The sequence below is a fragment of the Haliotis rufescens genome, unplaced genomic scaffold (assembly GCF_023055435.1).
Source record: "Haliotis rufescens isolate VD_foot unplaced genomic scaffold, xgHalRufe1.0.p SCAF_1, whole genome shotgun sequence".
NCBI lineage: Eukaryota > Metazoa > Mollusca > Gastropoda > Lepetellida > Haliotidae > Haliotis > Haliotis rufescens.
This window is the reverse complement of record NW_025963779.1, coordinates 88,540,158-88,552,314: the sequence shown is the minus strand read 5'-3', so window position 1 is coordinate 88,552,314 and position 12,157 is coordinate 88,540,158. Positions and strand designations below refer to the sequence as shown.

General features: G+C 44.9%; 1 protein-coding gene and 1 long non-coding RNA gene across 2 annotated transcripts in view; one reads left to right on the top strand and one right to left on the bottom strand.

Annotated features, from left to right (window-relative positions):
- Positions 1-11,006, top strand: part of LOC124118922 (mucosa-associated lymphoid tissue lymphoma translocation protein 1 homolog) — a 34,371-nt gene extending 23,365 nt beyond the window's left edge. The window contains exons 12-17 of the mRNA XM_046481243.2: positions 387-473; positions 970-1,085; positions 2,337-2,492; positions 5,029-5,189; positions 6,833-6,913; positions 9,551-11,006. Coding sequence (XP_046337199.2) covers positions 387-473; positions 970-1,085; positions 2,337-2,492; positions 5,029-5,189; positions 6,833-6,913; positions 9,551-9,754 — 805 coding nt within the window. The 3' untranslated portion in view covers positions 9,755-11,006. The remainder of the gene's footprint in view (positions 1-386; positions 474-969; positions 1,086-2,336; positions 2,493-5,028; positions 5,190-6,832; positions 6,914-9,550) is intronic.
- LOC125384264 lies at positions 7,571-7,776 on the bottom strand. The gene is made up of 3 exons (XR_007223141.1): positions 7,750-7,776; positions 7,651-7,674; positions 7,571-7,593 (listed from the first exon to the last, which is right to left on the bottom strand). It is a non-coding gene; the product is annotated as an uncharacterized LOC125384264 (long non-coding RNA).
- Positions 11,007-12,157: the final 1,151 nt, after the last annotated feature.

Genomic DNA, 12,157 nt, shown 5'->3' with positions numbered 1-12,157 from the left:
AGAGTTGTTTCCAATGCGTACCAATTAATGACTTTATTCTTATCACGATATGCTGCACATGATTTCCAAATTGCACAAGACAAATGGTGGATCTCAAGTCATGGATCTATGACATCACATGTGATGGGATCATGAGCTTTCCCAGATACCTTGCTTTGTTAGCAACATACCATGCTTGTAGGATTCATGAAAGGAAAACTTTTAAAACCTGCACCCCTTTTGGCTTTCCACACACAAATAACTAAGTTGAATTTCCTTGTGTCAATGTTCAGTTGTGTTTTTCCAAGTAATGTGTTCATGCCTAGCTACCTTGCAGTCACAGCAGATGGAGAGGTTGTCTTGTCGTCATGGTCCTGGTTGTCTGATTATCATTCTGACATTTCCAGAAACAAGAATGGGCCACCAGTGGAGGAAAACGTTCGTGTAGCCCCAAGGGCCAACTCCGAAGGAAATTCCTGCATTTGTTATGCAACGTAAGTGATCGAGAACAATCATATTACCTATTCCAGCAATGGCGGTGAGATCACTGATTGGTAAATCACCCTTGTTCCAAAGCACAATGTTGTTGTCACTCGCTGTGAAATGTCTGGGAAAATGCAAATGGCCACTTCACAGTTTACATGGACTGGACATGCCAGGACACAGCATTTTGGACACGTGCATGTCGTGATCACAATGTTTAGAAAGATAAGTTCTTGAAAAAATTGTGTTTGGTAGTTGTTTTATTTTCCTTGAAAACGTCACAAAATGAGTCTGTCTTAGATGACCTGTATAAAACTTACAATGTGTGGATGTATGATTCAAGAAGGCGGTGAGCTTATTCCTGCTTGGATCTTCAGCACATTAAGGAAACAGTTACATTTGAACTACATTCAATTTGCAAATAGATCATAATGGGATAGTTGGCCAAAACTGCACCAAGAACTTGGTGAATGGAAATAGTCCTGAACGTGATGTGTCTGTCAACAGGTGTGCTGGCTTGGCAGCCTACGAGATCGGGGAATCTGGCATCCTGGTGAAACACCTGCAGAAGTACCTCAGTCTGCCCATGAAGATAGAGGACGTCTTCTCCTGCATGAGACATGGTCAGTTGCTGCAGTCATTCATTCATCCCCTGGCAACCATGCTTGGTGTTGGACAGGACAGGACAAGTTCCCGGTCATGACTCTCTTATTAGGAGTAGGGGTGAAACGATACATCATGCGATGATATAATACATGATACGTTTTTCTTCTGTATCGATACAAGACAATACATCTGCTAAAATATATTACTTACTACTTGTCTAATACCCCCCCTCCCCCCGCAATTTTGTCTGTCTAATATTGCAAAATGTGTGTAAATAGCGTTCGAAGTTCATGACTCAAAATAGCATCTACAAACATACAGCTAGCTTTTCCTTTAGAACATGCTATGAACTATTTATAGTTAAGAAGTTTGACGTAAATGTGTTTATCGCAATTTATCATCCACTGTAGATATCGCTGCAATGAAATGACATCACAAAGCTTTGCAGACCATTGTGACGTCACTGGTTACCATGACGTCACAATCAAATGACATCACTAATGGCTCTGCTACTGAAGCAGTTTGCAGTACTTTTTACACTGAAGACACTGCTAGTTACTGTCTACAAATTGAAAAAGTTGAAAGAATGCTGTTGGATGATAAATAAAATCTCACCCTTGTGTCTTTTGAAGTGTCTTATCAAATATATCAACACTCGTTGATAAAAGTGGCAAAAATCCTCGGCAAGCCTCGGAATTTTTCCACTTTTATCAACTCGGGTGAGATTCTCTATATGTATTGTATCGTGACCTTGCTGTATCGTTTCACCCCTAATTAAGAGACAAGTAAAATTGGTACGGAGCGGTTTCAATGTTTGGCATTGTGCCCCAACGTTGCACAACTAGTTTTCCATTTCTCGTCTGCCATGATATAGCTGGAATGTTGCTGACTCGGCATAAAACAACATGCACTTGTTAAAATGTGACTGAAAGTATAGTGATTAGCTTGGTGAACATTTTGAAGGAGAAACTTTCAGCCGAACACTGCGTACTTATGTTAACAGTTTACCACAGTGTGTTAGACTGATTCCTCCAAGCATGGTTTACCAGCACAAGCCCTTTCAGTGGGTTCAATTTTAATTTCAAGATTGTATGACATGTCTATATGGCAGTCACTCTGTGTTGTAATGTGAGGGCAGCATGCCACTGCTCCCCAGCATAACAGTTTGCCCTCATTAAGTTTCTTGATTTGTCAGCACCTTCTGAAATTCTGTTCCAAGCATCATATAACCCACCTCACTTGCTGATGTTCATGCAATACATTGACAGACATAGGGGAGGAACAGCTGGTTATTGGAAAACAGATTCCTGAAGTTATCACGAACATCCTCCAGCCAGGACGCTCCTTCACTGACCGAATTCAGTATCGCAATGGCTGGACTGAGGCCTTCAACAGGCGCCAAGTGGCCTGGGAACAGGCCCACAGTAAGTTGTGTGTGTCAACAGTTAGCCTGGGAACTTGCCCACAGTAAGTTGTGTGTGACAACAGTTGGCCTGGGAACTTGCCCACAGTAAGTTGTGTGTGTCAACAGTTGGCCTGGGAGCTTGCCCACAGTAAGTTGTGTGTGTCAACAGGTGGCCTGGGAACATGCCCACAGTAAGTTGTGTGTGTCAACAGTTGGCCTGGGAACATGCCCACAGTAACTTGTGTGTCAACAGTTGGCCTGGGAATTTGCCCACAGTAGGTTGTGTGTGTCAACAGGTGGCCTGGGAACTTGCCCACAGTAAGTTGTGTGTGTCAACATGTGGCCTAGGAACATGCCCACAGTAAGATGTGTATGAGTCATGTGTGATCTGGTAACATGACCATTTTGTGTGTCATGTTCATGTTGCCATGCTGCACTGAGGAGTCGTGTGTAACTGGGTGTGTTGTGCTGCACTGCCGAGTCGTGTGTAACTGGGTGTGTTGTGTTGCAGAGGTGCGAGTCGTGTGTAACTGGGTGTGTTGTGCTGCACTGCCAAGTCGTGTGTAACTGGGTGTGTTGTGCTGCACTGCCAAGTCGTGTGTAACTGGGTGTGTTGTGCTGCACTGCCGAGTCGTGTGTAACTGGGTGTGTTGTGTTGCAGAGGTGCGAGTTGTGTGTAACTGGGTGTGTTGTGTTGCAGAGGTGCGAGTCGTGTGTAACTGGGTGTGTTGTGCTGCAGAGGTGCGAGTCATGTGTAACTGGGTGTATTGTGCTGCACTGCCAAGTCGTGTGTAACTGGGTGTGTTGTGTTGCAGCGGTGCGAGTCGTGTGTAACTGGGTGTGTTGTGTTGCAGAGGTGCGAGTCGTGTGTAACTGGGTGTGTTGTGCTGCAGAGGTGCGAGTCGTGTGTAACTGGGTGTGTTGTGCTGCACTGCCAAGTCGTGTGTAACTGGGTGTCTTGTGCTGCACTGCCAAGTCGTGTGTAACTGGGTGTGTTGTGCTGCACTGCCAAGTCGTGTGTAACTGGGTGTGTTGTGCTGCACTGCCAAGTCGTGTGTAACTGGGTGTGTTGTGCTGCAGAGGTGCGAGTCGTGTGTAACTGGGTGTGTTGTGCTGCACTGCCAAGTCGTGTGTAACTGGGTGTGTTGTGTTGCAGAGGTGCGAGTCGTATGTAACTGGGTGTGTTGTGCTGCAGAGGTGCGAGTCGTGTGTAATTGGGTGTGTTGTGCTGCACTGCCAAGTCGTGTGTAACTGGGTGTCTTGTGCTGCACTGCCAAGTCGTGTGTAACTGGGTGTGTTGTGCTGCACTGCCAAGTCATGTGTAACTGGGTGTGTTGTGCTGCACTGCCAAGTCGTGTGTAACTGGGTGTGTTGTGTTGCAGAGGTGCAAGTCGTGTGTAACTGGGTGTGTTGTGCTGCACTGCCAAGTCGTGTGTAACTGGGTGTGTTGTGTTGCAGAGGTGCGAGTCGTGTGTAACTGGGTGTGTTGTGCTGCAGAGGTGCGAGTCGTGTGTAACTGGGTGTGTTGTGCTGCACTGCCAAGTCGTGTGTAACTGGGTGTCTTGTGCTGCACTGCCAAGTCGTGTGTAACTGGGTGTGTTGTGCTGCACTGCCAAGTCGTGTGTAACTGGGTGTGTTGTGCTGCACTGCCAAGTCGTGTGTAACTGGGTGTGTTGTGCTGCAGAGGTGCGAGTCGTGTGTAACTGGGTGTGTTGTGCTGCACTGCCAAGTCGTGTGTAACTGGGTGTGTTGTGTTGCAGAGGTGCGAGTCGTGTGTAACTGGGTGTGTTGTGTTGCAGAGGTGCGAGTCGTGTGTAACTGGGTGTGTTGTGCTGCAGAGGTGCGAGTCGTGTGTAACTGGGTGTGTTGTGCTGCACTGCCAAGTCGTGTGTAACTGGGTGTCTTGTGCTGCACTGCCAAGTCGTGTGTAACTGGGTGTGTTGTGCTGCACTGCCAAGTCGTGTGTAACTGGGTGTGTTGTGCTGCAGAGGTGCAAGTCGTGTGTAACTGGGTGTGTTGTGCTGCACTGCCAAGTCGTGTGTAACTGGGTGTCTTGTGCTGCACTGCCAAGTCGTGTGTAACTGGGTGTGTTGTGCTGCACTGCCAAGTCGTGTGTAACTGGGTGTCTTGTGCTGCACTGCCAAGTCGTGTGTAACTGGGTGTGTTGTGCTGCAGAGGTGCGAGTCGTGTGTAACTGGGTGTGTTGTGCTGCACTGCCAAGTCGTGTGTAACTGGGTGTGTTGTGTTGCAGAGGTGCGAGTCGTGTGTAACTGGGTGTGTTGTGTTGCAGAGGTGCGAGTCGTGTGTAACTGGGTGTGTTGTGCTGCAGAGGTGCGAGTCGTGTGTAACTGGGTGTGTTGTGCTGCACTGCCAAGTCGTGTGTAACTGGGTGTCTTGTGCTGCACTGCCAAGTCGTGTGTAACTGGGTGTGTTGTGCTGCACTGCCAAGTCGTGTGTAACTGGGTGTGTTGTGCTGCAGAGGTGCAAGTCGTGTGTAACTGGGTGTGTTGTGCTGCACTGCCAAGTCGTGTGTAACTGGGTGTGTTGTGTTGCAGAGGAGCCGACTTCTCAGACCATCGTGGCCAGCAAGGAGCTGGGGATCGTCCTAGAGCTGGAGTTTCAGTCTATCTTCTCTAATGTCCTCCATGTGTTCGTCACCGTCAAGGACAAGGGCCAGACTGATGAGTGCACCGCCTGGATTTCTCGGATCCCAACAGTAAGTTATATGATGAGGACCAGTATATGAGATCAGACAATCTTGTGACTTGAACCGCTAGTCAGGGTGCAATGGCATGCAATCTAGTAAAAGCTGACAACTGATGTATTAAGTCACGTCTTCATTTTTGACATCATGAGTCAACTCAGTAAGAAGGGTAACTACAGCATGAAGGTGCACATCTGTGTGGAATGTGTAACTGGAAGCAATGTTTGACTGCTTGTAACGACTAGTTGTTGCATGTAACCAGAGTTCTTCCTGCACAGGGGTGGTGGGGTAGCCTAGAGGTCGTCGCGCCGGAGTCCCGGGTTCGATTCCTGACATAGGTACAAATTATGAAGCCCATTTCTCGTGTCCCCCGCCATGATATTGCTGGAACATTGCTAAAAGCACTGTAAAACCATACTCACTCACTCTTATGTCCAGCCTGACAACCAATGTATTAAGTCACTCTGTGTCCAGCCTGACAACCGATGTATTAAGTCACTCTGTGTCCAGCCTGACAACAGATGTATTAAGTCACCTCTATGTCCAGCCTGACAACCGATGTATTAAGTCACTCTGTGTCCAGCCTGACAACCGATGTATTAAGTCACACTGTGTCCAGCCTGACAACCGATGTATTAAGTCATTCTGTGTCCAGCCTGACAACAGATGTATTAAGTCACCTCTTTGTCCAGCCTGACAACCGATGTATTAAGTCACTCTGTGTCCAGCCTGACAACCGATGTATTAAGTCACTCTGTGTCCAGCCTGACAACAGATGTATTAAGTCGCCTCTATGTCCAGCCTGACAACCGATGTATTAAGTCACTCTGTGTCCAGCCTGACAACCGATGTATTAAGTCACTCTGTGTCCAGCCTGACAACCGATGTATTAAGTCACCTTCTGTGTCCAGCCTGACAACCGATGTATTAAGTCACCTCTTGTGTCCAGCCTGACAACCGATGTATTAAGTCACTCTGTGTCCAGCCTGACAACCGATGTATTAAGTCACCTTCTGTGTCCAGCCTGACAACCGATGTATTAAGTCACCTCTATGTCCAGCCTGACAACCGATGTATTAAGTCACCTCTTGTGTCCAGCCTGACAACCGATGTATTAAGTCACCTCTATGTCCAGCCTGACAACAGATGTATTAAGTCACCTCTTGTGTCCAGCCTGACAACCGATGTATTAAGTCACCTCTATGTCTAGCCTGACAACCGATGGATTAAGTCACCTCTATGTCCAGCCTGACAACCGATGTATTAAGTCACTCTGTGTCTAGCCTGACAACCGATGTATTAAGTCACCTCTATGTCCAGCTTGACAACCGATGTATTAAGTCACTCTGTGTCTTGCCTGACAACCGATGTATTAAGTCACCTCTTGTGTCCAGCCTGACAACTGATATGTCCAACACAAGTTGCTGGAGACCTATTCCTACCTGGGGCTCCAACAGTGAGTGGGTGACAAAACAAGATCTTGTAGTTTGATCTCATTAGATTTCTTCTCTACAAACAGAACTTCTCTACTTTGGGAATTATGAAAAATTTGCAGTGCTTCAATTTAAAACAGTAACTAGCACTGTTATGAACTGTTATGGTAGTTTTGTTCATTGATGACTTTCGGCAGAGTGAAATATTTCTTATTTTGTCAGACTGTCTCAATTGCTGAACAGCCTACAATTGTGACTGAGGGGAAGACACGCAACTCGATACAGGACATACAGAAACTGAAGGTACGATCAAAGTCCTGCTCCTCTAGAAACACTCCTACACAGTAACCTTGCTCACCATCCTAAACAGTAACTTTGACCACAGCCTACACAGTAACCTTGAACACAGCCTACACAGTAACCTTGACCACAGCCTTCACAGTAACCTTGAACACAGCCTACACAGTAACCTTGACCACAGCCTACACAGTAACCTTGAACACCATCCTACACAGTAACCTTGGACACAGCCTACACAGTAACCTTGAACACCATCCTACACAGTAACCTTGACCACAGCCTACACAGTAACCTTGAACACAGCCTACACTGTAACCTTGACCACAGCCTACACGGTAACCTTGACCACAGCCTACACCGCAACCTTGACCACAGCCTACACAGTAACCTTGAACACCATCCTACACAGTAACCTTGCACACCATCCTACACGGTAACTTTCAACACCATCCTACACAGTAACCTTGAACACCATCCTACACTGTAACTTTGACCACAGCCTACACAGTAACCTTGACCACAGCCTACACCGCAACCTTGAACACCATCCTACACAGTAACCTTGCACACCATCCTACACGGTAACTTTCAACACCATCCTACACAGTAACCTTGAACACAGCCTACACAGTAACCTTGACCACAGCCTACACAGTAACCTTGACCACAGCCTACACAGTAACCTTGAACACAGCCTACACTGTAACCTTGACCACAGCCTACACAGCCTACACCGCAACCTTGACCACAGCCTACACAGTAACCTTGAACACCATCCTACACAGTAACCTTGCACACCATCCTACACGGTAACTTTCAACACCATCCTACACAGTAACCTTGAACACCATCCTACACAGTAACCTTGAACACAGCCTACACAGTAACCTTGACCACAGCCTACACAGTAACCTTGACCACAGCCTACACAGTAACCTTGAACACAGCCTACACAGTAACCTTGACCACAGCCTACACAGTAACCTTGAACACCATCCTACACAGTAACCTTGAACACAGCCTACACTGCAACCTTGACCACAGCCTACACAGTAACCTTGACCACAGCCTACACAGTAACCTTGAACACCATCCTACACAGTAACCTTGAACACCATCCTACACAGTAACCTTGACCACAGCCTACACAGTAACCTTGACCACAGCCTACACTGTAACCTTGACCACAGCCTACACAGTAACATTGACCACAGCCTACACAGTAACCTTGGACACAGCCTACACAGTAACCTTGAACACCATCCTACACAGTAACCTTGAACACCATCCTACACGGTAACTTTCAACACCATCCTACACAGTAACCTTGAACACCATCCTACACTGTAACTTTGACCACAGCCTACACAGTAACCTTGACCACAGCCTACACAGTAACTTTGACCACAGCCTACACAGTAACCTTGAACACAGCCTACACAGTAACCTTGACCACAGCCTACACAGTAACCTTGGACACAGCCTACACAGTAACCTTGAACACCATCCTACACTGCAACCTTGACCACAGCCTACACAGTAACTTTGACCACAGCCTACACAGTAACCTTGAACACCACCCTACACAGTAACCTTGACCACAGCCTACACAGTAACCTTGACCACAGCCTACACAGTAACTTTGACCAGAGCCTACACAGTAACTTTGACCACAGCCTACACAGTAACCTTGAACACAGCCTACACAGTAACCTTGAACACAATCCTACACAGTAACCTTGAACACCACCCTACACAGTAACCTTGAACACAGCCTACACAGTAACCTTGACCACAGCCTACACAGTAACCTTGACCACAGCCTACACAGTAACCTTGAACACCACCCTACACAGTAACCTTGAACACAGCCTACACAGTAACCTTGAACACAGCCTACACACCACAGCCTACACAGTAACCTTGACCACAGCCTACACAGTAACCTTGACCACAGCCTACACAGTAACCTTGGACACAGCCTACACAGTAACCTTGACCACAGCCTACACAGTAACCTTGAACACCATCCTACACAGTAACCTTGGACACAGCCTACACAGTAACCTTGAACACCATCCTACACTGCAACCTTGACCACAGCCTACACAGTAACTTTGACCACAGCCTACACAGTAACCTTGAACACAATCCTACACAGTAACCTTGAACACCACCCTACACAGTAACCTTGACCACAGCCTACACAGTAACCTTGACCACAGCCTACACAGTTACCTTGACCACAGCCTACACAGTAACCTTGACCACAGCCTACACAGTAACATTGACCACAGCCTACACAGTAACATTGACCACAGCCTACACAGTAACCTTGACCACAGCCTACACAGTAACCTTGAACACAGTCCAGTAGTTACCTTGAACCTTTTGTTCCTCTGCTTTTTGTCTTTAAATTTGGTTAAGATAATTAGATGGCAAGCAGTTACAGAAACAACGCAGAAAACAGATGTTCCCATGACTTTATGAGTACTGCTTTACATTTTATTACAGCTACATTTTAATACTAATCAGAACAGTATATAGAAAGCATATCCAGGATATACACCTTACACTTTCCATGCAAATATCATTCTTAATAAGTCCACAGATAACTGTTTACTGTTGCACTTTCCACAGAATGACCTTGACATCACACTATCCGTCAAGTACCACGTAAGGTCTGAGGCACCCCAGATCCTGTACCCCGACAAGGTGAACTTGGGCATGCCACTGGTGGCTCAGCTCAAACTATGGGAGCCCAGAAGTGCCAAGTCGTCTCTCAGAGAGCCAACAGAACAGACTGAGGAGGTGGATGCAACCAGTGGAACTCACTCAATGTAACTGCATGATGGTACATACATGTTGCTGTAGTCATGGACATTGACAAGTGGCCGTCTTCACACAAGTAGCAATGGACATGTATTGACGATACTATTTGTGTCTACTTCAGACAAGGGGTGACGGAACTGGATGGTTCTATCTTGGCAAATGTTGGTTCAGCCATATGGTTCATCTTCTTTCTGTGTTTGGGCGTTTGAAATTAGAAGATTTCTGGGTGTTTTTCTACCATCTGACAGTCCTATTACGTATATTCCAGATGACACTTGATGTTTTTTAGTGAAATGTCTGTGGGCAATATCCTATAGCATACAGGTCTGGTTTTGATAAGTAACAAAACTGGTCATTATTAAATATGACATGCCTTTATGAATAAATTGGCCTAGGACTTGTTTCAAAACAATAACTTGTACAAATACTAACAGAATTAGACACTATTAATTTGGTAATATGTCAATATCAATACAGATTAGTGTATTTCCTAGCAAATCATGGACTATTAAGATGAGTGAGTGAGAGTATGGTTTTATGCCGCTTTTAGCAATATTCCAGCAATATCATGGCGGGGAAAACCAGAGACTATTAAAACGATAATACATGACAATTACAGCAAACATGTAAAGATAAAACAAGTTGTCATTGTCAATAGTATTCACTTTTGACACTATCCCAAACAGGAAAGAAATGAGGTTTTCCTGCCTTGTGCATGAGGTACGGGTAGCAAGACACTATTACTTGCACAGCTAATTTTTGAAAGTTGACAGTCAAGTGTACTTCACATGAAAATCTTGAGATTCTTTTTAAGTGTGATGACAGCCAAAAATACCTGATTTATGGCAACGATGAAATAGAGGTAGGGTATTCACAAGAATTATATGTGTAGTACCTAAACTGGTCACAAGGGAAAATGTTATGTAACTGACATGGATTCATTGTTCCCATATTCGTTTCCATCAGCATTGGTCAAAGATCATATGACAAGAACGAGAAAGGGCCTGAGACTTTCTTTTGATGATAGTCTAAACAACCAACTGCTTCTTTAAATAGAAACAAAATTTTGTGATGAACAAAACATGTGAGTATAAAAGTAGGTGAGTTGCATCAGAACATCAGACCGGTCACATATCAATACAGGGGCCATCACATGATGGTGTCGTCGTTCACACAATCAAGCCAGTTGAGCACAGATCCAAAAGGATTCCCGAGTCATTATGATTTTCTTCTCAACTTCCAGCTAATAAATTTAAAACCTTAATCATGTTTTATTTCATGCTCACAGAATAAATCGCATCCGACAACCAGCGTGTATGGCGTGTATGGGAGAAAGAACCAGTGTACAACTGGCCATGATATAATATAACACTTCCGAGTTTCAACGATGTGCAGAACTGTCTGTTTTGTCTTGAATGTGACACGTCCCAGCTTTTGGGTTCCAGGATCTTTTTATTTTGTTCAAGAGTTTTGGGAGTGTGGGAGTGATTAGGTTTTAATACTACCTTGACTAGTATTTCATGTCTTCACAATTTAATGAGGAAGATAGCCCAATACTTTGGTGAAACCAACAAGCACATGTATAGCGCTGGCAAACCAAGGAACACAATCATGGATTCAACCCAACAACCAGTTGTCCCATGAAACCTAGTGATTCATTGCTACCTTGAATAAGACTGCACTCACAACTAAAACATCACAACTACATGGATAGCATTTACCATCACCAACAAGGCAGAAGCTTCCATGCGGCCAAGAATCTTGCTAGGAACATTTCTTCAAGATACATAACAATTTTAATGTGTCTTTTGACAAACAATTTAACAGGTTGGTTTGACTGATCCACCTTTTTTTTTATTGAAGTAAGATATCAGTTCTGCTGCTCTCTATAGTGAGGACGAATCCCTGGTTGCTAGCCCAGTGGTCTAAGGCACAACATAACATGTCACGTTGAATATCATGAGTGGGTCAAGGTCACGGGGGCATGAATCCCCACAACATGACATGTCGTCTTCAACATCATGAGGAAGGCATGGTCACTGGGTCATAGATTCTTTTGTTGATCAAGTAGACCTACATTTCATGCAAAAAACATTCAGAAGATTTGTTACAATGCAAACAAGAGAAGAAACAAAACAGGACAATCCATGCTTCTGTTTATACATTTGTTTATTTCAGCTTAGATGTAAGACACTGAAAATTAAGGTTATGTGGCAGGAATGCATTAATTGTACTTAAAAGTATGAACAGGTTAAGAACAGAAGTAAAGTTAAAGAGTATCTAAAACAGAGCATAATGCACAAGAAATTGGGTTGCATTTCTACAAAATTCTTAACACATTTGTTGGCATATTTACCAGATATCTGAATTGACCATGAAGACCAAATTTGCAACACATTTTAATATTTCTGGTCG